The 24,655-nt window shown below is 42.8% G+C and overlaps 2 protein-coding genes and 1 long non-coding RNA gene across 5 annotated transcripts; 2 read left to right on the top strand and 1 right to left on the bottom strand.

Moving 5' to 3' along the window:
- Positions 1 to 1,692: 1,692 nt before the first annotated feature.
- steap3 (STEAP family member 3, metalloreductase) lies at positions 1,693 to 11,504 on the top strand. Of its 3 annotated transcripts, none has more exons than XM_031289675.2 (6): positions 1,693 to 1,832; positions 2,617 to 3,112; positions 4,421 to 4,748; positions 6,437 to 6,636; positions 7,805 to 7,969; positions 10,816 to 11,504. In XM_031289675.2, the coding sequence occupies exons 2-6, from the start codon at positions 2,642 to 2,644 to the stop codon at positions 11,083 to 11,085; spliced, it is 1,434 nt and encodes a 477-aa protein (XP_031145535.1). In that variant the 5' UTR covers positions 1,693 to 1,832; positions 2,617 to 2,641; the 3' UTR covers positions 11,086 to 11,504. The 3 variants fall into 3 exon arrangements, with proteins under 3 accessions (XP_031145535.1, XP_031145538.1, XP_031145537.1); XM_031289678.2 differs by having other exon boundaries at positions 1,706 to 1,769; XM_031289677.2 differs by lacking the exon at positions 1,693 to 1,832 and adding an exon at positions 1,856 to 1,999.
- A 311-nt stretch (positions 11,505 to 11,815) lies between these two features.
- Positions 11,816 to 24,373, bottom strand: LOC118495658. Its single transcript, XR_004898147.1, has 3 exons — positions 24,064 to 24,373; positions 15,945 to 15,954; positions 11,816 to 11,828 (listed from the first exon to the last, which is right to left on the bottom strand). It is a non-coding gene; the product is annotated as an uncharacterized LOC118495658 (long non-coding RNA).
- On the top strand, positions 12,920 to 21,820 carry c8h2orf76 (chromosome 8 C2orf76 homolog). The gene is made up of 5 exons (XM_036004583.1): positions 12,920 to 13,435; positions 13,529 to 13,579; positions 16,744 to 16,781; positions 19,792 to 19,873; positions 21,574 to 21,820. Exons 1-5 carry the CDS (start codon positions 13,306 to 13,308, stop codon positions 21,648 to 21,650), a joined length of 378 nt encoding a protein of 125 aa, XP_035860476.1. The 5' UTR covers positions 12,920 to 13,305; the 3' UTR covers positions 21,651 to 21,820.
- Positions 24,374 to 24,655: the final 282 nt, after the last annotated feature.

Below are 24,655 nucleotides of genomic sequence, written 5' to 3'. Positions count from 1 at the left end.
ATTTCCTTGTTTTTGATATGAAGACGAGACGTGTGTGTGACTCTTTTACCAACAAAACGTACAGCGAAAGACCGTGCAGAACATTTCAGACCGTCCGATACATTTTAACATCAAAGTAGACTTTAACGATTTAAAAGTCGCTGAAGTTGCTGCCGTTATCATCCTGGCTGCCGGCTCTCTGCAGCGGGTGGGGCTACTGCTCTGTTCCCCCCGCGACTGACGCTTGCACACACACAAACACACACACACAAACAACACACACACAGTGGATGCAGGAGAAAAAGGAGATGAGACGACACAATGACCTAAACTGAGGACAGCTACGCTCGTTATTGTAAGTGCAACGATAAGTTAAAGTCAGTACTTTATCAAACCGTATGAATGTGTGTCCCAGGCCAGGATAGGAAATTAACTAACAATGTAAAGATCAACTGACAGATATGTTCAAATTTGATTCATTCAATAAATTATTATTTTTTGTCTTAAATCCACCAGCCATTTTCATATTATACCAACATTTGCAGCATCCTGAGCCTTTTTGGTTACTAGGAAAACTCAGCCCAGAGTAATTTTATTCTCCCCAAAACAAGTTTCCTTTTTATTTTTAAAGAACTATACAAAAAAATCACAACTTTTTTTCAACTTTCACTGTCTCCCGCAACTTCATTGCAACAAACATACAAAAGACATCGCAACTTTTATCGCATTTTTTTTACAAAAGCTCCCGCGAAATCAGGCATTTTGGGCCGCAACAATCTCACAAAAAAAATCTTGGAGGGACTGAATATGTACATTTCCACTTTAATTGACATACATCAAGCCAGGCCTCGTGTGATATAGTAAGACTAACCCGTTTTTTCCCACCTGTCTTTAATGTATAGTCTGTAGAATGGGATATTTTTGTCAGAAGGCTGTTATACAGTGTATAGCTCGAAGAGTAACGGTGAGATTGGGCATCCCTGTCTCCAGCCACGCTCTTATATAATATTGTCTGTGATGTACCCATGTATTTTAATCCGACTTGACGGTTTTATTGTATAGTATATAGAAAAAGCCAGCTCACCAAATCAAACGCCTTCTCAGCACCCAGGCTAATTAAGAAGGCTTCAAGTTTGTTTTATTAGATATGGTTTAGTATGTGCTGTTATCTTCTGATATTGTCATGAGTTTGCCTTTGTGGGATAAATCCAATATGTCCAAATGTATTTTCACACTTTTCTCAAACCTTTTATGAACCCTGCTTTTCTGTGAAATATTGGATAATTTTACCTTTTTATTTCAATAAAAATATCTGAGAATTTAGTGGAGAGGAAGTGCTAACAACTGCTAGACACCTGGAACCTGACAGGAGCTACAACTAGACTATATACTGCTTTTTGTTAGGAGGCACAAGCCAAACATTAGTATTCTGTTTTGTAAAATGTCTAAAAAGAGTCTAGAACCTGAAGCTGTGAAACAGGTGGAGCCCAGTAATATTTTACTCAATTATCAAATAGCATTAAATGGGAAGACTGGTGTAAAGTACAAGGAGCTCCAACGTGTACAGAACAGAATGTGCTTGATTATACTCAGGACCTCATGTACAAAGAGCAGCTCCGTACTGTTAGCTATTGGCTGGTATGTGTTTGTCGGAGCTCATCAGGAGTACCTGAAGGCAGCAGTGGGCGGGGCATCTCGTACATCTGACAGGCACGCGCCTCTGCCCTCTACATGTGCACGAGTGTCGCTGCTTGGTGAGAGGTCTGAGCGTGAAGCTTTTATCAGTTCTGGTTAGTTTAACATCTTAACTTGTTCTGTTTCCACTGGCTTTAGACTTCTCCCGAGACAACACGGCAGGCTGCTAAGTCATGTTCACTTTAGGCTGAGTCATGTTCTCTTAAAGGCTGAGTCATGTTCACTTTCGGTGGGACGCTTCGGAGTTTTACATTGTACTCGGCGTAGTGTCACCTGGACCAGAGCCATAGCTGGACACTTGGATCCTTGGATTCTTACTGTAACGGTAACGTTAATAGACGTGCACGCGCACGCTCTGGACTTCCCGTTGGCAGGGTTTAATCGTTTTATCAGAGTGACCAAAACCATAATATCAGTTTGGCTGCCTCCAAAAGTCACCAGACTGTAGCTGTCATAAATGTTGCATTGTTAGTGGATTGAAAAGTTTCCAAGTTTGAAAATGTGTTTTTTTGTGGTGATGTAAGTTAGCTTAGTATAGCCTAATGCATGTTACTGTATCCAAAGAGTTTGATGAGGTGTCATGTGTTAATATTAATATTGCTGTTTAAATCGTGACCTGCCAAGGGGCTGTGCATGGAAACTTGTTAACTTGCTTACAATCCATCAAATGAGTACATCTGTTTAATATTGTTAATGGTTTTTACACATAATGAGTTATAAAATAAGTGGCTTTGCTATTGGCGAGGGTTTTAATGTGATGACCCTGTCCATCATCGTCATTAGCGTCTCTGACTTTCACATCATTGAGGCCATGGCTGTTTTCAGAATAATAATAATAATAATAATAATAAGTAGGGGTATATTAAATGAATCATGTAAAGTTTGCTGTTTCTACAGTGCAGAGGTATGATTGAATATTTCTCTAAAACGTCTGATCCCCAGGCAGCAGGCCGTCGCGCACAGTGCCATGCACAAGCCTCTGTTGGCTGCTGAAGTGTCAGAGCCCGGGCCCCAGCCAGGCCTGGGGGGCCCCGTGATTGGCATCATCGGCTCCGGAGACTTCTCCCGCTCGCTGGCGGCGCGGCTGGTGGCCAGTGGCTTCAGGGTGGCGGTGGGCAGCCGAGCGCCGGGCCGCGTGTCCCGCGCTGCGTTTCCTGCCGGAGCGGAACTGTGCTCCCAGGGGGAGGCGGCGCAACGGGCAGATCGGCTGCTGTTCGTTGCTGTCTACCCAGAGCACTACCACAGCCTGCTGGGGCTCAGCCAGCAGCTGCAGGGGAAGGTGCTGGTGGACGTTAGCAACGCCAGCAGCCTAAGCAGACAGGAGCAGTCGAATGCAGAGAGGCTGGCTCAGCTGTTCCCACAGAGCTCGGTGGTGAAGGGCTTCAATGTGCTGAGTGCATGGGCGCTGCAGGCTGGAGCCTGCGATGGGAACAGGCAGGTGAGGAAGATCAAGCGTTGTACAACATCACGGAGATAACGTTACGAACCGAGTAACGTTAGTACATCACGGGGCTAACGTTACGTACCGAGGAACGTTAGTACAACATCACAGAGCTAAAATTACGATGGGGTTAATGTTACATACCGAGTAACCTTAGTACAACATTACGGAGCTAACATTACGGAGCTAACGTTACGTACCGAGTAATGTTAGTACAACATCACGGGACTAACGTTACGTACCGAGTAACGTTAATACAACATCACTGCGCTAACGTTACGTACCGAGTAACCTTAGTACAACATCACAGAGCTAACGTTACGTACCGAGTAACGTTAGTACAACATCACGGGGCTAACGTTACGTACTGAGTAACGTTAGTACAACATCACAGAGCTAACATTACGTACCGAGTAACCTTAGTACAACATCACGGGGCTAACGTTACGTACCGAGTAACCTTAGTACAACATCACAGAGCTAACGTTACGTACTGAGTAACGTTAGTACAACATCACAGAGCTAACATTACGTACCGAGTAACCTTAGTACAACATCACAGAGCTAATGTTACGTACCGAGTAACGTTAGTACAACATCACGGGGCTAACGTTACGTACCGAGTAACCTTAGTACAACATCACAGAGCTAACGTTACGTACCGAGTAATCTTAGTACAACATCACAGAGCTAACGTTACGTACCGAGTAACGTTAGTACAACATCACGGGGCTAACGTTACGTACCGAGTAATCTTAGTACAACATCACAGAGCTAACGTTACATACCGAGTAACGTTAGTACAACATCACGGGGCTAACGTTACATACCGAGTATAACATCATTGAATGTAAACAAAGTTGCGTATACATACGTTTACATATTAAACAAATTAGACTAAAAGATGAAAATATTGTGACACTATGCTACATCTGTCACAATTTCAGGGTAGTTATTAGGGCTGCACGATATGAGGAAAATATGGAATATGCCCTAACATTGAATATCGCGATAACGATATTATTTGCAATAAATAAACATGTTAAAATGTATTTAGTTCTGCCTTTCTGCTGCTTTTAGAAAATACAACTTGCTCATTGAATTTAAAACAAATGACAGGACATGTAGCCATGATGTGCTATGTCAATTAAATCAGTTTTATTTGCCAAATGTTAACGGTTCAGCAGATAAAATACCTGATTACCTGGAGCCCAAATGTTATGTGTTAACTTAACAGTTACATTATTATATTAATATGATTATAAATCTCAACACGGTCTCCTCCTAACTCCTGTTCATCCCCAGGTCCCGATCTGCAGCGACGAAGCCGACTCTAAAGTGGCCGTGCTGCAGCTGGCCCGGCGCCTGGGCTTCAGCCCTGTGGATGTGGGTGGCCTGTGTGCAGCCAGAGGCGTAGAGGAAGCCCCGCTGGTCCTCTTCCCGTCCTGGGGACGCCCCATCCTGCTCACCTTCCTCCTCTTCCTCTTCTTCTATGGATACAACTTCCTGAGGCACATCCTGCTGCCCTTCCTCGATCAGGGAGAGAACAACTTCTACCAGCTCCCATTGGTCACTGTCAATGACACACTGCCGGCCGTCGCCTTGGTTACGCTGGCGCTTGTCTACCTACCAGGTATTGACCAGAGCACGGTTTCTAGAGTCAAGCTGTTATTTCAAACTCTTGAAACATGAAATAACACCAAAGTGCACTGATGAATATTTTCTATTAGCTATGGATGAAGTTGTTATTGCGATGTGAGAAGGCACACTAGTGACAAACTAACAGAATTCTCTTTGCAGTGATGCCTCTGAGCTTTAGCCTTTAGCTCACTGTTTTCGCATAAACCTACTGTATGTAGAGCGTAAAAGGCTTCCTAAACAGGTCTGCAAAGTCTGGCAGTGTACGACAAATAAATCCACAATTTCCAGGATCTCAATAATTTAGTATGTTAATTTAGTTTGTCTCTAGAGTTAGAGGGGTCGAGCTGACCAAAGTCTTCCATTTCAAAAGTAGTCCACATAGTGAGAATGTTTGGACATTTGAAGTTAAAGGATAGGTTCATAGTTTGTGAAAGTGTGCCTTTAAACAATAGTGCGGTACAGCAATACAACAAATTGCTCATTGAATTTAAAACAAATGACAGGACATGTAGCCATGATGTGCTATGTCAATTAAATATGTTTTATTTGCCGAATGTTAACGGTTCAGCAGATAAAATACCTGATTACCTGGAGCCCTAATGTTATATGTGTTAACTTAACTGTTACATGTTATTATATTAATATGATTATAAATCTCAACATGGTCTCCTCCTAACTCCTGTTCAATCATATAAGACTAAGGCTATCTAAAGGTAATTCTATTGTGTTTGTTAGATCATGGTTTGTTTTTCAAGTGTTTTAATCTGCGTTTTTGGGATCCTAAACACAGTTTTATACTAACGTTATACGTGTCTGTGTTGCGGTCATTAAGATCTGATCTGAACTGATTTCTGTCATTAAGAGAATTCTGAATAGTAGTTTAAAAATGTTACAGCCAATTTAATAAAATTACGGGTTTTATTCGGGCTCGAGTCCATAAAAACAGTTATTGGATACTTAGGAGAACTGAAGAAGAGAGAGAAGGGGTGCCGTGTCTGAAGCTATACCCTTCATCGCTGGTCTAGGCGAACGCTGCAACTCCTCACTCCCTAACTATAAGCTTTATCAAAGAGGAGAGTTTTAAGTTGCCTGCCTGTCTTAAAGGACAATTCCGGCGCAAAATTAACCTTGGGGGGTAATAACAGATGTGTACCCACTCGATCGTTCTCTGGGACATGTTTTCATGCTAATCGAATGTGTTTGTAGCTTGAAAGAAGCTAGCGCAAACTGCTGATTAGCTTACAACGCTAGTATTCGGGGCACAGGGAAAGTGGAAAGGAAGGGTCCTGTAAAATCCTGCTGTTGGCATAGAGTGAAGGGAGCTCTGACAGAGTGACCAATAATTTTAGAACAAGATGTCAGAGTTCCTGTACGGGACTTTCACATCGCCCCAAAACAGACTGACAAGTCTGATCGTCAGTTGATTAGCCAACGCAGCGTGACGGGTCGCGTTTCTTCAGAAGTTGAATCCGTCTCAGCTCGCTACAGGGTTTTTTCAGCTCCTTCCTGCAGCCCCCCCCCCCGCCGCTGCATCCTAAACACTCTACCCCTATTCAAAATTAACCTGAGGACCGCCAGAGGACTGCCCGTGGACCGCCCAATTGTGTGTGAACCTAGCTCTGAGTCTTCTCCTGTTGAAAAAGTGTGCTGAGCTGCATGTCATCCTGTGTTTCCTCTCAGGTCTGGTGGCAGCTGTCTTCCAGCTGGCCAGGGGAACCAAATATAAGAGATTTCCTGGTTGGCTGGACGGCTGGCTGTGCAGTCGGAAGCAGTTGGGCCTGCTGAGCTTCCTCTGCGCTGGACTCCATGCTGTATACAGCATGTGTCTGACACTGCGGAGCGCTGCAGGCTACACTCTGCTAAACACTGCTTACCATCAGGTGAGTAGCCCTAGACACATATTACACTCTACCGAACACTGCTTACCAGCAGGTGAGTAGCCCTAGACACATATTACACTCTACTGAACACTGTGTACCAGCAGGAGTGTATCTGTAGACACATATTACACTCTACTGAACACTGTGTACCAGCAGGAGAGTATCTGTAGACACATATTACACTCTACTGAACACTGTGTACCAGCAGGAGAGTATCTGTAGACACATATTACACTCTACTGAACACTGCGTACCAGCAGGTGAGTAGCCCTAGATATATATTAAGGCCCTGATGCACCAAGGCGACCGCTGGCCTAGTTTGTGCGGTGTGTCCCACAGCGTCGCCATGCGTCAGCCTTCGTCAGCCTTCTTTTGTCAGCGGCTGCCGTCCGAACAGCCAATTTATCTGATTGGCTGTTCAGCTTGAAAACAAGGGAGGAAAGCAAACAAATGACTATGAGAGGTACACACAAGGCTCCTTTTATTTTTCATCTCATCTGATCAATCAAATACAGATAAGAGCTGTCAAAACTGGTCAAAAATGACGTTTGAATGTTCCTTCTAAAAAAATACACAAAGGTTTGAACTATTGGAATAACTATTTTTGCACATTAGGTACCTAAGATCGCAAACATACAATCAGATATACATAACTACTTGTGTAGTCATATTTATTCCAACAATAACATGCCTTTTAAAAGATCTCTACATACCTACCCATTACAAAATAAACTTACGTTAATAAACTAATATCCTACACCGTGATATTTAAATATAAAGACCGTAATAGACCTCGCTCTCTCTCTCTTCACCGCTAAACAATTAGCCCCTTAGCAAGCAAGCTAGCTTACCAGACAGTCTCTAAATTAGTAAAATAACAAAAACAAGTAAAAAAACAAGTTAATGTTTAATTCACACGCTCTTGTCACATTGTAGGAAAGCACATTGCTATCACCAGATGAGTGACAATTTTGGGTGAAATTAGCAAGCTAACATTAGCTAACGAGCGAGCAACTGGCAGTTCCACTCTGCTCCCACTGTAGGGAGACTTCTTTACAGTCTGCTGAACACTACATGTACAGCCAGGGTTCAGGTTAGGGTTATTGTACCTGAGCTCCCTCAGCTCTGATATTTGTCTTTGTTTTTTTTTACATTCTATCACTTTTAGGTGAAAGCTGGTGTTGAAAACTCATGGGTGGAGCAGCTGGTTTGGAGGTCCGACCTTTACCTGTCCTGTGGAATTCTGGGATTGGGAATCCTGGCTCTGCTGGCAGTTACCTCTCTGCCCTCTGTGGGAAATGCCCTCAACTGGAGAGAGTTTACATTTGTTCAGGTCAGCAGACAGTTGTAGTATTGTCGTCCTGTCCATACTGGCTGCCATGGTTCAGTAATGACCGCAACGTTCCAAAACAATAACTTTGGAGCTGTAATTTGACAAGCTCTTGTTTTGACGCAGCAGACCAGATCATAGAGCAATAGTCTAGATGGGACAAGACTGGAGACTGTGTTACTTAAATGTTGGTCCTGTCAACAGAGGAGCATATATTCTAATGATGGAGATGTTTCTACTCATTTTGGACACTATGTTATTAATATAGTCCATGATAGTGTTTCATCTATATAGTCCATGATAGTGTTTCATCTATCGTGCCCAACAATTTGGCCACTTTTACCTGTTGGATAGCATCTCCCTGCAATGAAAGGCACGTCAATGAGTAATATCTGCGACAGAGGGCCGACGCCGACCGTTTTTGGGTTGTTTAGTTCTAGCAGCTGATACGGCTGTGTAAAGTGTTGGCCAGTGTGCCTGTTTGTAGTGTATTAGGATTTCTACCAGGTGGCAGTTTAAACGGCTATATGCTGTAATGGTGTGTCACTCTTTAGTAGGCCAATGAAAAAGAATCACAAGTCAGTCTTGTTATTTTCTTAAACCCTTTTCCTACTGAAAATGAGCGCAGATACGCACGTTTTTGAACAGGAAAATGTGCTAATGATAGACAGACTCCTTTCCCATTGCAAGTAGATTAATATGCCCAAAAAAGGGTGTTAACTTTTCCTGCTACAGCTTACAGTGCACAAAACTGCAAACTCTGCTGTACCGTTCTTATTTAGGGGCTTTCCGACCGGAGGGATTTTTGCAGTTCTTAGAACTAAATGTTCCTAGAACACTTTTTTCGTCGTGTTCCGACAGGAAAAATTTGGGGATTTTTAAGTTCCTCTGGCCTCAGTAGCGTACTTTTTTAGCTCCTACTTCAGAGCAGGGTCTTTTCCCTTTTCCTAGGTGTACTTGATTGGTTGAACTTGTAAGTCACGCCAACTGCCAACTCGGAACTTGCAACACCCAACAATGGGACATTTTTAACAATTTTCACCATCTTATTCATCATTAAATTTACTTCTGACAACGTTTTAGGCGAGAAATTAACTGTTTAGATTGCGAATATAGGCAGTCTTGCGAAAATTTATGCCGAATTGCCAATTTGCTTCAAAGTTTTCGGAGTTCAGAAGCTCCATGAAGTGAGGCGACAGCCAGCAAGCGCCTGCCCCGGCCTCTAGCTCGTCGCTCGGCCATGACTGGCTCAGAGACCCCGCTGTAAGCTGGAGGTCTTTCAGACCGCTCTCGTAAATAAGAGGCTTTTATTTCGCCGTTGACGGTTCGTTTGCTTAAATATCACAACACATGTCCATCATAAGATTAATGGGAACCTGTGGTTAACTGTCTTTTCAGAGTTAAACTCCACAAGCGTGTCCTGCGGCTCGCTGGCCGTCACACACACACACACACACACACACACACACACACACACACACAGACACACACACACACACGCACACACACACACACACACACACACACACACACACACACACACACACACACACACACACACACACACACACACACGTCCACAGCGCTGCAGGCAGAGGCGGGGTCTGTTCCGTCTGTGTTGAGCAAAACATTACGTGAATTACTACGAGAATGGATGTGCATTTAATATAGGAAAAGTGCACAAGTATTAGCATCATTTGTTGTTGTTGTTGTATGTGGCGCTAAGGTCTAGTGACGATGCTATAAAGACCGTTGCCGTGCTTGCGTCGCTTCCTTACCCCTCCTACCAGTCCCTATGGCCACTTGGCCAATGGGAATGCAAACGGAAAAAAAGATTTTGGGGGAGAGTAGTTCTTAGAGCTGCTTAGAAGTACTATCCGGTCGGAAAGCATCCACCCATGTGCTGTGCGTTCACTTGATGGCTTCGCTACTTAACCTAAACTCCCCTCTGCTCCAACCGCTCGCTCTGCAGCCACTGACAAGCAAAGAAAACTAGGCTGTCTGTACACTGATTTTTTTAAACTATTTTATGAGAAACAAGCTATGCAGTTGCTGAATCTGTCTTCGTTTCAGATCGACAACAGTCAGTTTAAAAGCTTTTCGTGAGCTTTGAGAGGCGTGTGTGGGTGCGTGCGTGCTTCAAACTTCCCTCAACTCAGAGCAGAAACGACAGCAAAACTTTGTAGTGACAAACCCACAGAGATCCCCAACTCTGCTCTTTCTCTCAGCTCTCCTGAACCTTTAGCCACGTTTAGTTCAGTGTTTAGTCTCAGCACTGGGCTGCAGATGTTTCACTGATGAAGCTGCGATAAAGCCCCTGTACTCTACCTGCTCGGCTGCAGACAGACTCGGTCTGAGACGTGCTAGCAGCTCCAGAGATTTGGTTCAGGAGCTGGTGGAGACCAGTAACAGGAACAGCTACAGGGAGAGGGCATCCATGCACCAGCAGTGAATAACAGACTCCAAAAGAATGCTAAAGTTTACTCACAGATATAACAATATTAGAAGATGATGCAATATTATTCATGAAGCTATCCAGCATTATATCAGAGTTGAAGGCTCCACCTTTTACCGCGCGGTATTAAGTGAGACTATTAATAGTTCATAGTTCTACTTCTACGACTACTACAGCCAGAAACACCGGTGAAATACACTCAGCGGAGATATCATTTCCAAATGGCGTGTTAGTTTGACAACTAGAGCCTGCCAATCAAAGTGCAGAGCCCTGAAGCCCCGCCCCCCGCTGCTGCACAGAGCGCTGGTCCCTTGTTTATTCAAAGTGTGTTAGTGTTAGTGTGTTCTAACTCTCCTTTCTCCACCTTATATTTTGTCTTTTTGTGGTTCTCCAGTCAGGACTTGGCTATGCAGCCTTAACTCTCTCCATCATGCACACTCTCTTCTTCGGCTGGGACTTTGCCTTCTTCCCTTCGGCCTACCGTTACTACCTACCCCCGGTGTACCTGCTGGCCCTCATCCTGCCCTGCACCGTCCTGGTGGGACGGGTCTTCCTGGCTCTGCCCTGCCTGATGTTCAGACTGGCAAAGATCCGCAGGGGCTGGGAGTGCACACGACACCGCCCCCCAAACCATCTGGAGCCAGAGGCAACTGGAGACGTCTAGGGGTTATAAGAAGGGCAGCCAGAGGTGTCTTTTCTCTCTGTGAAAGTGTAAACTCCACTTCCTCTGTGCTTTGACAAGGCTAAAGCAGGACATGAAGTCATGGCTGCCCCCTTCCTCTCTGACACTAACAAGAATAAGACCCAGAGAGAGAGAGTGAGCAAGAGGTCATTTAGAGCAGTGATAGAACCTGGCAGGGATCCTGCTGTGGACTTTGTTTTAGTCTCAGAACTTTTAAAGCGAGATTTTTCAAGTTTATATGTTTGCAGTTAGGCTCCAGCATCACTGCCAGGACACCAGGACAACTCTTCCACAACAGAGCCAGCACTGTGCCTTTAGCTGAACACTCCTACACTACACTGGATAGAATATTGTTCAATGCATTCATGCAGTAATACACCTCTGCTTGATACCAGGTTGAATATATATATATATATATATAAATATATATATATATATATATATATATATATATATATATATATATATATATATATATATATATATATATATATATATATATATATATATATATATAAAAAAAATATATATATATATGTGATTCTGAATGGGCTAAGTATTATAACTATTATATTATAACTATTATATTATAACTTTTACAACTTTAACTATATTTTGATGCTAATTCTTTTGTACTTTTACTTCAGTAAGATTTTGAATGATTTACTTGTATCAGGAGGGACTTGTACAGAATATTTTAACACTGTGGTATTGCTACTTTTATTCTTTAAAAATATCTGAGTACTTGTTCCATCCCTGTGAGCAGCACACACAATGCTATGAATGTGTGGACACTGTGAAACAGGTGACAATGGGAGAAATGACCCAACAAAGTAATAAATATAATAATACATGACATATACTGCGCTTTAAAAGGTACTCAAAGGCACGTCACAAGGTAAAGACAAAGACAAACAAGATCAGTACAACACAAAGAGTAACAACTAGAGATAGATATTTAAAAGGTGAAGCAAGGCAGCATAGAAGCAGGATATAAAAAATAAAAAGGAAAAGGACTGGAGTGAGTGAGTGAGGGCCTTGACGATGATGAGGAGGATTTAGAAGTGGATTCTGTGTTGGGTGGGGAGCCTGTGGAGGTCTCGGAGGACTGGAGTGATGTGGTCTGAGTGAGTGAGTAAACAGGCGGCTCAGTATTAGATATATTGTAGTTTTTTGAGGAATTAGGTGGGTGTGCCGTACAGAATGCAGTTGCAGTAGTCCAGTGAGGTGATGAGTGTTTCAGAACTGCTTGTTTCCCCCAATAAATCATTATTTATAGCTTATTGTGGTATACACATCTGTCTATAATCATACTGTTAATAATAATCATTTATTAATCCCGAAATTACAATGTTTTCACTCTGTTGTTATTACATACAGGCCTGAATTACACACACATGCTCAGTACCTCTACATGCACTAATGGAGAGATGTCAGAGTGAGAGAGCTGCCCATGGAAAGGTGCCCCGAGCAGTTGGGGGTTCGGTGCCTTGCTCAAGAACACCTTGGCAGTGCCCAGGAGGTGAAGTGGCACCTCTCCAGCTCCAGTTCCCAACCCAACTCCCTACAGACTGAGCTACTGCCACCCCTGCCAGTGTAATCATGTGCTCATGTGCCAACCATAGACTGTATATATTAATAAATACAGTCTATGGTGCCAACTTATACAGGCTACGTCTGCTTTTTATTTGGAATCATAAAACATGTTTCACTCTCCATACACTCCGATGCTATGGGTGGCGCTATTCACCAATAAATAAGAAGAAGAAGAAGAAGAAGCGCAGCTCAGTTATCGACTCATCGAGTCTTGATAGCTGAACGTGCTCGTGTCTCGGGGCTCGACTGATCTTGACTGCCTTATCAGATCTCCGGTAACGTTAGATCGCCTACGTCACCATGGATGTTTTATGAGAACGTCACATACACATGCTAACACACCCACGCCAAACAACTGGTAGCTGTTAGCTGGTAGCTGCTGGCTGTTGGCTGTTGGCTGTTGGCTGTTGGCTGTTGACTGTTAACGGTAGCTGGAAGCTGTTGGCTGTTTAACGTTAGCTGGTAGCTGTTGACTTTTAACGTTAGCTGGTAGCTGGAAGCTGTTGGCTGTTTACGTTAGCTGGTAGCTGGAAGCTGTTGGCTGTGTGACACCACTCCGAGCCAGCGTTAGTTTCCCCGAGCTGTCCGCGGACAGGCAGCGGGGACATGGCCGCTGCAGCTGTGGTCACCGTGCGACTGGTCCGCTCCTTCGAGCACAGAAACTTTAAACCAGTAGTGTTTCACGGAGTCCGGTTAGACCAGACGGTGCACGACTTCATACAGCTGGTCAGAGACGGTGAGTCAGCACAATGACAGACTGTGGCATGTCATGACTCAGCATTGTACCCATGGGAATTCCTTAAGTCATGATAAACTCCATTTCTTTCAGATATAGCAACACGGCCGGGGCTTCCTCCTCCTTTCAAGAAATACGCCTATGGTATGTATGGCTGACAATAGTGTTAGACTAGCGTGACATCATCAATCAAATGTATTTAAAGTGTAAAATCACCATTAGACATGGTCTCAGTGCACTTTACAATTAAAGGAACACTGAAATAACACAGCAACAAAACAATATAAGTAGAACAGCATTAAAGCAGTAATAATAAACAATACACAACCAGTAACATAAGACAATGAGTCTTGAGTTTGTTTGTGAATGACGCAGAAAGGATGGTGTGTTATGGTTGGCTGTAGTATAATGAGTAAGTGTGTGGGGGAACACTACATGTTCTTTAACATGTAGTGAGATGAGGGGCACGGCACGAGACTGCTCTATAACAACGTATTTTAAGTTTATTAGGGGAATGACCAGGAGACCAGCATCAAGGGAGCGGAGTGCGTCAGTGTAGGGCTGGGTGATATGGAGAAAATCAAATATCACAATATTTTTTACCAAATACCTCAATATCAATACCGCATCGATATTGTAGTGTTGACTATTGGTGCTTTCACAAAATATTTACACTATGAGATTTTAGATAAATAATCATCAGTAATGTGGATATAATGACTTAGTGGGTAAAGGCAAATAATAAAACAGTTACAACTGTACTACTATAATACAGCCTTTAAAACCAGGAAAAGACAACACTTACGACTTATTACGATATTACGTTATCCAAAATCTAAGACAATGTTTAGTCTCATATCACGATATCGGTATAAAATTGATATATCGCCCAGCTCTACGTCAGTGTATATGGTGTAATAAGCTCAGATAAATAGGGCTTTCTATGTGAAAAGAAGAACCTTCAAATCAGCTCTAGCTTGCACTGGGAGCCAGTGAAGAGAGGCCACAACGGCTGTTATGTGATCATATCTTCTAGTATTGTCAAGATTCTGGCTGCAGTGTTCTGAGCAAGTTGAAGGCCTCTAGTGGCACAATTTGGAAGAGCAGAAAACAGGACATTGCAGTAATCTAGTCGGGAAGACAAAAATGCGTGGATTACAGTTTCAGCATCACGAAATGATAAGATGGGTCGACTTTCTGCAATGTTACTGAGATGGAAAAATGCTGTTTGGTAATAGCCTTGATGTGAGACTGGAATGTCAAAAATCACACCAAAGGTTTTTGATGCTCAAGCTTTCAGAGATAATGCAAGCATCAACATTAATACACAGATTCTTAAATGTAAAGTGACCACGTTTGGCTGGTCTTACTACCAATAGCTCTGTTTTATCAGCATTCAACAGCAGAAAGTTGATACCCATCCATCTTTTTATGTCTGATACGCATGCCTCTAAATGTTGACTCTAGAGGAGTCAGAATTGGTATTGTTTTAGTTGACATGTTCAGCTGGATTTGATAAATATGAGTGAAATCACCCTGGACACCAGTAGAACTCTCCAGACAGCTGTGGTCCACTGTGTGGAAGGCTGCAGCAACAGAGATGTTGCGTCACAGTCAGCAGTAACTAATAGACCATTTACTACTCTGGTCAAGGCACTTTCTGGTGACTGACAGGAATAGAAGCCAGGTTGAAAATTATTTAAAAGATTGTTGTTTGATAAATGGGCAGTAGGGCTGTTGGATCGAATTCTGAAAGTCGAATATAATTTGAGTAGTAAAAAATACTATTTGAATGCTAAAATTACTATTCAAATGTGATTTTTATTTTATTTTTATAAATAGGTTGGCTAACGTTAGCTAATATTCCTCTTCTCATGTCATGTCTGATGAACAGTAAGTTACGGGAGTGAGAAACGCAGTTAGCATTGTGAGCTAACGTTACGAACCGAGTAAAAATGTGAGTACAGGGGGGAGTGACAGGCTGCGGCTGGAAATCGGAAGAAGGATGGGAAATAGTTTAACATTATTTTAAAATCGACGTCCACCGAGCCAAAATGCTTATGTTATCAATAGTTAGTTCGTTCTGGTTTCCTAACTGCGTCGCGAGCTGGGAGCTTCATGGAGACAGCTAAAGTTAATGTTAGCTGCCCTACAGCTGTCAGAGTTATAGGAGCTTAGCTGGGAGCTTCATGGAGACAGCTAACGTTAATGTTAGTTGCCCTACAGCTGTCAGAGTTATAGGAGCTTAGCTGGGAGCTTCATGGAGACAGCTAAAGTTAATGTTAGCTGCCCTACAGCTGTCAGAATTATAGCAGCTTAGCTGGGAGATTCATGGAGACAGCTAACGTTAATGTTAGCTTCCACTTCATATATTACCTTCTAACAGCTGGATTTTCAGTTACGTGACAATGCAAGAAACAGGTTGCTTATAAATCACTAAAACAGTAGTGACCGCACTGTTTGGCTTAGCTAGTTATCAATGCCATGCCATGTTAGCATTATGGCTAACACTATTGTTACTTAGTTTATGACAAATCGTTTCGGCTGTGCTTTCTAACATGATGTCATTGTGCTAACCGAGCACCGTTAGCCTTTACAACACTTCACTAGCTACACTTGTTAGATAATGTTTCATTACAGAGTTCTCTGTTGATTTGTGTTTGTCGCTGTGTGCTCGTGGTGAAAAAATAATGTAAACGGAGAGTGGTGTGCAAGAAATGCAATGCGCCGTGACGTAGATCCCCTTTAATGCCAGGCTGATGTTAGAAGTCCCTCTAGTGGACAGAACGTGTAACAACAACCACATGCTGATAGTGGCATTGACAATGCATAAGCATGAGTAGTGTAGTACATATTTATAACAGGCTGCATATGAGCATTAAATATTTGAATATAATTCGAATATTAAAATAAAAATAACAAATGAAATTCAAATGGTATTATAGAGGAAGACTGACAGCTCTAATGGGCAGTAAGTTGGCTCGCAACAGGGCGTTGAAGGAGAATTAGTGTTAACGTTAACGTTTGCTCACTAGTGTTAGACTAGATTCTAACGTTGATATAATGTTATGTGCAGCTGCTCATTATCACCTCATGTAATGATTATATATTCTGTAGTGTTAAAAGGGTCCACCGTGGTTACAAATAACACATTTATAATTGTGTACTTGATGTACTTTGACCAACCAAAACATGTTAAAGTAGTAATCAAGTAATGGATAGGAGTGTATCTGAGCTATTTGGCTTGTTCTGGTATGTGCATGGCACCTGGCTAAATCACCTCTGCATCTATTCTCTTGTATTTTCAGACACAATGAAGATTATCCACCAAGCACATGGAGCAAAGGTATCTTATCTTTCACGTTCATGTTTAATAAGTTTGTTTGTTTATGTTTGCGTCATTCACCAAGGCAAATTCCACGCGAGTGTACTTATTGTGGCCGTAAAGCTTCTTCTGATTCTGATCTGAAGTGTCACACACGTGCTGAGCGTCCACAATGTCGGCAGCACCCAGGTTGAGGAGTGGCTCATGGTTTGCAGCTTCAGTTTTAGTGGTATCTGAGCCACGAAATGGTCCGCTGGCAGAGGCCTCTTCATTAAGCAACAAGCCTTTCTCCGTACAGAGTGCCGACTGGCATATAGCCGAGTTTACCCGGCTAAAGATGAAGACTGTGGCAGCAGGAGGGCGCAGCACCATCAGGACAGCAGCGTCCGGCACACAGCTCTTCTCAGTGTCAGCCCGTTATGTATAGTATATAGATATATTGTGGTAATAATTATCTGTGCAGAAACGTAGATTAGCGGTGCAACTAGGGCTGTGGCAGTAACCGCAGCACGGCAATACCGTGACCCTACCGCTGTGGTGACATCATCGCCGCGTTCTTTATTTGTTAAATGAAAGGTTGTTGCTGGTGAAAGGTACAGTAGGGAAGATGTTGTGTGATATGAAATATAATGAACACAATGATCATAGTGTAGTTATCCTCATCGACTGTCTTATTCTATATTCAAGAGATTCTGGAGGAAAAAAACTCAAGTTGCTCGTAGGTCTGGGTACTGCATGCGATACTTTTTAGGCATCGGATTCCCTCTCTTGTCTAACCTTCGGGCCACCACTGCCCCCACTGTTTCTGGTCCTCTTCATGCAGTTTGTTGTGGCTCGTTCGCTATGTTAAACTATGCAGTACAACAGGTTTGAATCCATAATCAATATGATGCCGTATCTCACGCTGATATCAATGACTGGCCAGATATGGAGCAGTACATGGGCTATGTATGTGCATATTAACTGTTTTTACCACCATTAACTTAATTTAACGTGCTGTTTTGTTTCTGTATTTTTTTTTTAAGACACCGTTTGTGATTTAGTTGATTTTTCTGTTAAGAGAGCACAACGCTGGTGTGAGTACGTCTTTTCTGTTCTGCAAACTGAACCCAGTTTTGGTCATTTTGTTACAATAATAATAAACAATGGAGACATTTAAACACATACACACCAATACTCAGTCATTAATCTGCTTTAAAAAAAAGGCTAACCTTCTAATAGGCACCAAATGCATGGTCTTGGGGGAGAGTGTGGTCTGTAAAGTGTCCTGAGATTACTGCTGTTAGGATTTGACACTATAAATAAATAAATAAATAGAATTCAGCCTTCTAGAGCTGCTGTACATTCAAACATGTAATAGCCTAATCATTGTCCTTGAGAAAGGTTGTTGCCCAACAACTCCTAGGTATGCTGTTAATGAACATATTGTCATATTCCTGTCAGCCTCCTTCCCCTTAAACTGAACTGCTGATCTTCTTTTTCTCCGGGTGATTTTTGTCAAAACACCTGTCATACTGCTGGAGGGGCTTTAAAAGCCCTTTTTAAAGACCAAAACTCGTGAGGAATTGATCCTGCTGAAATGTAAACCACGCCGCTATGTTTCATAGGTACTGTTGTTTATTTTGAGTCAATCCTACACCATCTTGGTGTGTCTCCAGATACTTATGATGGATTGGTTTGTAGACGGGCTTCCCTGTCCTCTCGTATCCTCTCTCTGTGTCTGAGTTTTTTCAACTGACTGCTGCTCTCTCCTACTGACTGCTGCTCTCTCCTAATGACTGCTGCTCTCTCCTACTGACTGCTGCTCTCTCCTACTGACCGCTGCTCTCTCCTACTGACCGCTGCTCTCTCCTACTGACCGCTGCTCTCTCCTACTGACTGCTGCTCTCTCCTACTGACCGCTGCTCTCCCCTACTGACTGCTGCTCTCTCCTACTGACTGCTGCTCTCTCCTACTGACTGCTGCTCTCTCCTACTGACTGCTGCTCTCCTCTACTGACTGCTGCTCTCTCCTACTGACTGCTGATCTCTCCTACTGACTGCTGCTCTCTCCTACCGACTGCTGCTCTCTCCTACTGACTGCTGATCTCTCCTACTGACTGCTGATCTCTCCTACTGACTGCTGCTCTCCCCTACTGACTGCTGCTCTCCCCTACTGACTGCTGCTCTCTCCTACTGACTGCTGCTCTCCTCTACTGCTGCAGCTCTTTTTGTTTTGTTGTGATGTTGAGAAGCAAGACACGGGAACTTTCTTTCTGGAGCATTTATTCAGAGACAAACGGAAACCTACACTGTACATTTACTACCACTTAACAAATAAACTGCTGATGTATTCTCAGCTCTGATAGCTGACAGCTGTGGAGCTGTGGAATAGTTCGGCAGCACCGAGCTATTCCCTGGTCTTGTAACACAAGGAGAGCCTGCCAGAGCTTCTTGTATTTGGTCCAAAAGTGCGAACCATCTAAAAAATGCTTTCACACTATAAACGAACCGGACCGTGACGGACTGAGACCACCTCTTTTTATCGGACCAAAATTTGGTCTTTTGATCCGGACCGTGGTCCGGGGGGGTTTCACACCTGGAATTTTGATTCGGATCAAACTGAAAAGTCCGAAAGTCCGGACCAAATGAGGTATGTGTGAAAACGTCCTTAATGTTTCTGTTTCTTCATTGTTGTAAGAGCAGCTAAAGTTGTCAGTGTCAAAAGTAGGTTGAGTTGAAGTGAGCGCGTCCCCTGGGGTCAGGCCTTGTCGTTGTGTTGACATCCTTGCGTGGACCATGAATGGTCCTTGGTCGAGTCAACTCGAAGCTAAGAGATTTAGGACTCTGGATCGCCACGGAATGAGCTCCAAATGATTTGCACATTCACAACTGAAGCCATCTCAGAAAGGCTGACATATTTCTCATATTTCAGTAGTTAGTTTGTCATCCTGACTGTATGTTTCACAGATGCATATATGTAGTTTGTAAGTTCTGTGCTTCTTTAAAAACCCTTGTTGCCATCTGAATATAAACATTTCTTTTTTTGGCAGACTAATGAGTTGGTGATGAGTTTAGAGGACGATGAAAAGCTGATCCTGCAGGATGGCCAAACCCTTACAGCTGCTGGCGTTGGTAAGACTTGAGTTCACTTCTCACTGTGTACTTTGTTCAGGGAATAAAACTTCCTACGTAGCTACATATATTAGGGCTGTCAATCGATTCACTATTTGTTTAGTCACAGCGTGTACAAATAACATGTGACCTTGTTATTTGTACACGCTGTGACTATACAAATCACAACATGTAAATAGGAACATGTTGGCGTTATTTTATCACTTATTGGGAGCAGTAGGCTAGTTGGAGCCGGTTACCTCCAGGATCTGTGCTAAGCTAGGCTAGCGGTGGAGGCGTCAGAGTTACAACACGCACGGAGATGAGATGAGAAGGGTATGTATGGACTTATCTAACTCTGGGGGATACGGTGAATAAGATAAAGTCCCAATAAGTCGGCGTGTTCCTTTTTAAAAGGATTTTGTGTTAACTCGTAATTACGTTACTTTTGACAGCCTTAATATATATATAGCAGACACTTTCAGATTCCCTGCATTAGCTAAAGGTGGACCCAATGAACTACTGTCTTTTATTGTTTTACACACCTAAAGGATTATTAGGAACACCTGCTAAATTTCTCGTTAATGCAATTATCTAATCAACCAGTCACCTGGCAGCTGCGTCAATGCATTTAGGGGTGTGGTCCAGGTCTAGACAATCTCCTGAACTCCAAACTGAATGTCAGAATGGGACACAAAGGTGATCTAAGCAACTTTGAGCGTGGCGTGGTTGTTGGTGCCAGACGGGCTGGTCTGAGTATTTTCCAGTCTGCTCAGTTACTGGGATTTTCATACACAACCATTTCTAGGGTTTACAAAGTATGGTCTGAAAATGGAAAAACATCCAGTATGCTGCAGTCCTGTGGTTGAAAACACCTTGTTGATGCTAGAGGTCAGAGGAGAATGGGCTGAGTGATTCAAGCTGATAGAAGATCAACTTTGACTCAAATAACCACTCGTTGCAACCGAGGTATGCAGCAAAGAATTTGTGAAGCAACAACACGCACAACCTTGAGGCGGATGGGCTACACCAGCAGAAGACCCCACCGGGTACCACTCATCTCCACTAAAAATAGGAAGATGAGGCTACAATTTGCACAAGCTCACCAAAATTGGACAGTTGAAGACTGTAAAAATGTTGCCTGGTCTGATGAGTCTCGATTTCTGTTGAGACATTCAGATGGTAGAGTCAGAATTTGGCGTAAACAGAATGAGAACATGGATCCATCATGCCTTGTTACCACTGAGCAGGCTGCTGCTGCTGGTGGTGGTGTAATGCTATCCTATCAATATGGGCCAACATTTCTAAAGAATGCTTCCAGTACCTTGTTGAATCAATGCCACAAAGAATTAAGGCAGTTCTGAAGGCGAAAGGGGGTCAAACACGCTATTAGTAGGGTGTTCCTAATAATCTTCAAGGTGAGTGTATTTTCCTGTTTACTAAGGTCTATAGCACCTGTTTATTAGAGCTTTTGACGTATGCGTATACAAATTTGTATACACGTCCCCAAACTCTAGCCTGACATATATGGTCATTTCTTCATAGAAAATGGTATTAATATTTTCAGAATGTACTGTAATGATATTCTAATGCCAGCAATGGAAGTATAAGAATGATTTCTAAGCAATAAGTCTATTAGGATGTAACTGTCCAGGATCTGCTGCTAGTGGTTCAGTGTTGTCCCAATGTTAACTTGAACCCTTTTGTGTTTGTTGTTTCAGCCAATGAAACAGAAGTGGCCTTCTTTAGACAGGAAGACTACAGCGTCTATAAAGCCAATCCCCAAACTGCTTGGTGACCTCAGTATTACTTTAGCTCAACAACCACATGTTTCCATCACAGGTTTAATTTGTGGGCTTTCTAATTTTTTTTTACAGTTTTTTGCTTTTGGTAGTTGTGACCATGGACATTCATTTTCATTCTAATTAATTTTAAAATATGCTGAATAATAAAGTTCTCGGACTGATGGTGTTTTTTTGAGTGTTTTTTTTTTTTAAGTGTATTAACAGAGTAACTAAAAGAATTGAAATGCTCAGTTTGACTGGATTAGAGAAGCCCTTTCTCTCAGGGACTGATTCACCTGGGCCTTCTGTTGATGGATGAACAAATGACCAAAAGTCTGCATGATATCGGAATTCCTTGTGATGTGGCGCCCCCTACAGTTTCAGAGTGCCGTTCCCTTGGACACCGCTGCTGTAAATACACATCCACGTGCATATGGTATCATTACTTTACTGATGATTGTCTTTTGCTAACACAGTCAAACATCAAGCAAGTGCACCAACCCAAGACTTGGCAGCTAAAGTAGTCCAGCAGCCAGCCTTTGATTGCCCCAAAGCCACCGTCCAACCGCTGGACAGGAGCAGCAGCCATGGGCAGTATGAGAAGAATACAGTATTTTTTTCATCACACAATACAAGTATTAACATGCTATATAATAGTTGCCCTTAAATTCTTTTTTATTGTTTTGTAACAGTAACAGTTGTCTGCATCAGCCAATTATACTGGAGTTGGCTGTTTTTTTTCTGTGATGCGTCACAAGTTTTTTACCAATCATTTTCTGGAATGTCCTCTTTTAAGTCTGCCTTCCGTGTCCAGTGGCAGCACATGGATTTTACACCTGGGCCTTCAGTACTGTCCTACAGCATTCAACCACATTTGAATAACCCCACCATGGCACTGGGACATTACCGTGTGGAATAAAGTGATTTAACACAAGGCTCAACACCTAGAGAAGTTCAATACACCATAGCAGAGACATGAACACACAGGGACCATACCTGCCAACACTTACCGGGTTTCTCCCGTTTTTTTAGCCCTATCTCCCGGACCCCTCCCGGTTTGTTATTTCTACCGGGAAACTCCCGTAATTTGCATGGCCCAAACTCCTTTATAAATAATCGGACCAATATGTTTGTCTAATGTTGACCAGTTGCCAGATCTAGTATGAAACGCATCCTATTCACACAATCCACACACCATATACAATTTTCAACCCATTTGTCACCTCAACCTGGCAACCTATAACCCAGTTGATCTCCGCGCAAGCTTCGCGGAAAGTTCAGACCCGAAAAGGAGCAGATAAAAATGGCAGGTGAAGGCGGTGTTCCCACAAAGAAATTGAAACATAGCTGTAAATTTCAACAGTGTTGGGCACAACAATTTACATGCACCTTACCTAGTCATATCAGCAACCTCCACGCTTTTTGTAAGGTGTGTCGCATTGATTTTAATGTAGAGCCCGGCGGGAAAAATGACATTACCCAGCACATTAAAACACAGCGGCACCATCGCGCAGCCCACCATGCCCCCGCACAAATCTCCCGGATTTTCAAGACCAAATGTTGGCAGGTATGACGGGGACTGAAGCCATCACTTTCACGCAGTATGACAGGATGCTGCATCACATATAGTCTATATTAATGTAATTAACAAAAACAAAAACACTCACTACAACCGGTCACTTTTACCCATACAGTGACCACAAAGCAATCAAAAATGCTGTTAACAGCTGTCCACTTTGCCTTAAAAGTGAGCAGTGGAAGATTTGTTGCTCTGGAAATATTATGGTCCATATGAGAGAGAGAGATAACTTCTGAACTTCTCACCTGATGAAGACTTGGAGAGGATTGTATTGCAACACCTGAGCACCCTGGTGAGCTCAGAACTGGACCCTCTGCTGTTCCCTTACCAACCAGGGGTGGAGGATGCCATTATCTATATAGGGTCATGTTTTTTGATTTCTCCAGGGCTTTCAATACAATTCCACCATCACTGCTCTGGGGGAAGCTACTGGAAGCTGGAGTTGACCCCCACCTGTCTGCATGGACCATCAGTTACTACCTCACTGACAGACCACAGTATGTGAGGCTCCAGGACTGTGTGTGTGATGTAGTGGTACTACTCCAGTTAACATCCAGGGTGTCGACATAGAAATATCTGGGTGTTCACTTCAACAACAAATTGGACTGGTCCAAAAACACAGACACTGTACAAAAAGGGCCAAAGCTGTCTCCGCTCCACACCTGCTGAGGAGGCTGAGGTCCTTTGGTGTGTGCAGGACTCTGTTAAAAACCGTTTTGTTACTCTGTGGTTGCGTCTGCAATTTTTTATGCAGTAGCCTGTGGAGCTGGGAGCACAGAGAGGGACAGAAAAAAAGGCTAAACAGACTGGTGAAGAGGGCTAGCTCTGTTCTGGTCTGCCCTCTGGACACCAGGCTGGCATCAATCATGGGCAACACCTCTCACCCCCTACATGAGACTGGGAGTTCCCTGAGCAGCTCCTTCAGCAGCAGACTGCTGCACCCTCAGTGCAAGAAGGAGCACTACCACAGGTCCTTCATTCCAGCAGCAGTCAGACTCTTTAATACAACATCATAATGTAGCACTGCTAGCTGATTCTGCAATATGAGCCATCACTGGACAATATCCTGCACTATGCACATATCTATTTATCACTCTTTGCTACCTCCATCTGTGCAATATGCCATTTCTATTCATCCACACCTTACTCATCTGTATATCTGGGTATATATGTTTGTTTATATAAGGGTGTTTATAGTGTAAATATGTTTGTATTATTGCTATTACTATTATTATTATTATTATTATTATTATTATTATTAAACTAATTATATTTTTTCTATTTCTTATAATACTTTCTGTATATTTTTTCCTATGTCTGTTTAATGTGTATTTGTCTTATTCTGATGTGAGTGAATTTGTTTTGAGCTGCTGTAACAAAGGGATTTCCCCAGTGTGGGATAAAGTCTATCTTATCTTATGTTAGATATGTGTGCGTATA

Source organism: Sander lucioperca, chromosome 8, assembly GCF_008315115.2.
Source record: "Sander lucioperca isolate FBNREF2018 chromosome 8, SLUC_FBN_1.2, whole genome shotgun sequence".
Classification (NCBI taxonomy): domain Eukaryota; kingdom Metazoa; phylum Chordata; class Actinopteri; order Perciformes; family Percidae; genus Sander; species Sander lucioperca.
The sequence above is the reverse complement of the archived record's forward strand: the minus strand, read 5'-3'. Positions and strand labels throughout refer to the sequence as shown.

Bases quoted from the DNA above. Each gene is read 5' to 3' on its own strand.
- c8h2orf76 (XM_036004583.1), top strand. From the start codon at position 13,306: ATGGCCGCTGCAGCTGTGGTCACCGTGCGACTGGTCCGCTCCTTCGAG. The intron at 16,782-19,791 runs GTATCTTATCTT...TTTTTTTGGCAG, and splicing joins ACCAAGCACATGGAGCAAAG to ACTAATGAGTTGGTGATGAG. The intron at 19,874-21,573 runs GTAAGACTTGAG...TTGTTGTTTCAG, and splicing joins CCTTACAGCTGCTGGCGTTG to CCAATGAAACAGAAGTGGCC.
- steap3 (XM_031289675.2), top strand. From the start codon at position 2,642: ATGCACAAGCCTCTGTTGGCTGCTGAAGTGTCAGAGCCCGGGCCCCAG. The intron at 3,113-4,420 runs GTGAGGAAGATC...GTTCATCCCCAG, and splicing joins CCTGCGATGGGAACAGGCAG to GTCCCGATCTGCAGCGACGA. The intron at 7,970-10,815 runs GTCAGCAGACAG...GTGGTTCTCCAG, and splicing joins GAGAGTTTACATTTGTTCAG to TCAGGACTTGGCTATGCAGC.